The 1892-nt window shown below is 35.5% G+C and overlaps 1 protein-coding gene across 1 annotated transcript; it reads right to left on the bottom strand.

Moving 5' to 3' along the window:
- Nucleotides 1-474: 474 nt before the first annotated feature.
- LOC118976101 (NKG2-A/NKG2-B type II integral membrane protein-like) lies at nt 475-1303 on the bottom strand. Its single transcript, XM_037030364.1, has 2 exons — nt 1037-1303; nt 475-650 (listed from the first exon to the last, which is right to left on the bottom strand). The coding sequence occupies exons 1-2, from the start codon at nt 1221-1223 to the stop codon at nt 547-549; spliced, it is 291 nt and encodes a 96-aa protein (XP_036886259.1). The 5' UTR covers nt 1224-1303; the 3' UTR covers nt 475-546.
- Between the last annotated feature and the right edge of the window lie 589 nt (nt 1304-1892).

Here is a 1892-nt window from a genome sequence, read left to right as displayed (position 1 = left end):
TCTCCATTAGGTCCACTTATAGATGAGATAATATGGTATTCGTCTTTCCCATACTGCCTTATTTCACTTAGTATAATGCTCTCCAGATCCACCCATTCTGTAGCAAAGGGTAGGAGCTCCTTCTTTCTTTCTGCTGCATAGTATTCCATTGTGTAAATGTACCATTGTTTTTTGATCCACTGGTTTACTGGTGGGCATTTAGGTTTCTTCCTGTGCTTGACTATTGTAAATTCCCTTGCTATGAACATTTGAGAAAATATATATGGCAATGATAACTTGAACAAAGGTTCAATCTTCAAAGTACATAAAGAACTCACATGACTCCTCTCCAAGACAACACACACCCCAATTAAAAAATAGGCAAAGGACCTAAGTAAACTATTTTTCTAAACAACACAGTTATTTATACCTTGGACAAATTCAGAACAATTTTGCACTTACTCTAAAGGCATACTTTAAATGACAGTTCTATTCTATAATATTATGAAGTGTTTGGAGGCACTGATGAACACAAAAGTGAAAAGTTTCATATAATCTTACAATAATTTACTTACGTTGATTAACAGCTTTTGGTATCACAGTGCACATCAGAACAAGGCAGATGACCCCTAGTATCCCAGCAATGAGCTTCTCTGGAGGTGATGGGGATGCTGCAGGGAGGGAAATGGGAACACTGGGAAAGGGGGGATGAAGACAATTGTTTGGACAGTTTACACATAGAGAATCATATCCATAAACTTGATTGCATATGATCAAAGCCATATCTACCACTGTAATCTTCCTCTCAGAATATACCATTACATTTTCACTAATGTAATGCTCTATGAGTTAGACTTGTAGAGTTCTACATCAAAGACTACAACTTACAACAATGGCTGAATGAGTCCTCAGCTCTCATCTGTGAATACCACATTCCAACTTCAAGTCCTGATCCTTAAGATGAAAAATATGTGAGCTTATCCCCTTCTCTTTCCCACACCTTTGCACCCAGCTACACATCTGAGAACAGTTATACTGTGTCTGTTGAATGTGTTACCTTTGCAGTGGTCACTCTTGTCACTCCCTCGAAGATCCTGAGAAGCATTTTGAAGATTTAATTCTGCATAGGTTAGTTCCCGCTCAGTTCCTGGAGTGGAGCCTTTAGTACCCTTAGGTTTCTTGTGCTGTCTCTTAGCGTTCTTAACCAGATTCAGTTCTGCGTAGGTTACTCTTTGGTCAGTCATCTGTGCAGCTGAGTGGTGGCCCAGACTGTGCTCTACAACATGTGTGCTTACAAATAAGTGACACAGGCACTGAAGAGGTCCCTCACAGTGACACTGGGCGGGGTAGGGGTTGAGTATCAGGCTCATTTCCTAGTTAAGAACCTAATGTTGTGCTTATAGACATCTTAGATATTTACACAAGTTCTTCATGGTAGATACAATACTTCAGATACTCTACATTTGACAACATATTATTAGTTTGAACAATAAAATGCTGTATGTTAGTGATAAATAAAATAATTTTATAGATAATAACATTCAGATTTATTTAAAGTCAGATTGCACAGAAATACTTTAACACCATTAGAATACTAGTATTAAAAATATATTATATTAGAAAAAAGAAACACCATATTTATGATAAATTTGAAGTTGAATAATGTTTAAAGACTAAGTACTCTCAAAGTGAGGTAGTAATCAGGTTGGCATCTCTAATAATTTTCTGAACTAAACTTTTATTTAGTAATATACATTTATTCATTAAAGAGGAAGAGCTGTTATCAATTGATCTTCTATTATGAATAAAAATGTTTCATATGTTAAAAATTCTTTGTCACACTAAATGTATTCAAGACCTTAACACATAGACAACAAAGTGAAATTATTTAAATACTTATGTTACATAAGAAA

This window comes from Sturnira hondurensis, unplaced genomic scaffold (genome assembly GCF_014824575.4).
Source record: "Sturnira hondurensis isolate 20B ecotype Veracruz unplaced genomic scaffold, ASM1482457v3 Scaffold0020680, whole genome shotgun sequence".
NCBI lineage: Eukaryota > Metazoa > Chordata > Mammalia > Chiroptera > Phyllostomidae > Sturnira > Sturnira hondurensis.
The sequence above is the reverse complement of the archived record's forward strand: the minus strand, read 5'-3'. Positions and strand labels throughout refer to the sequence as shown.

Excerpts from the sequence above, each read along its gene's own strand:
- LOC118976101 (XM_037030364.1), bottom strand. The coding sequence starts at position 1,223 with ATGACTGACCAAAGAGTAACCTACGCAGAACTGAATCTGGTTAAGAAC. Across the intron at positions 651-1,036 it reads CAAGAGTGACCACTGCAAAG|CATCCCCATCACCTCCAGAG; the intron begins GTAACACATTCA and ends CCCTCCCTGCAG.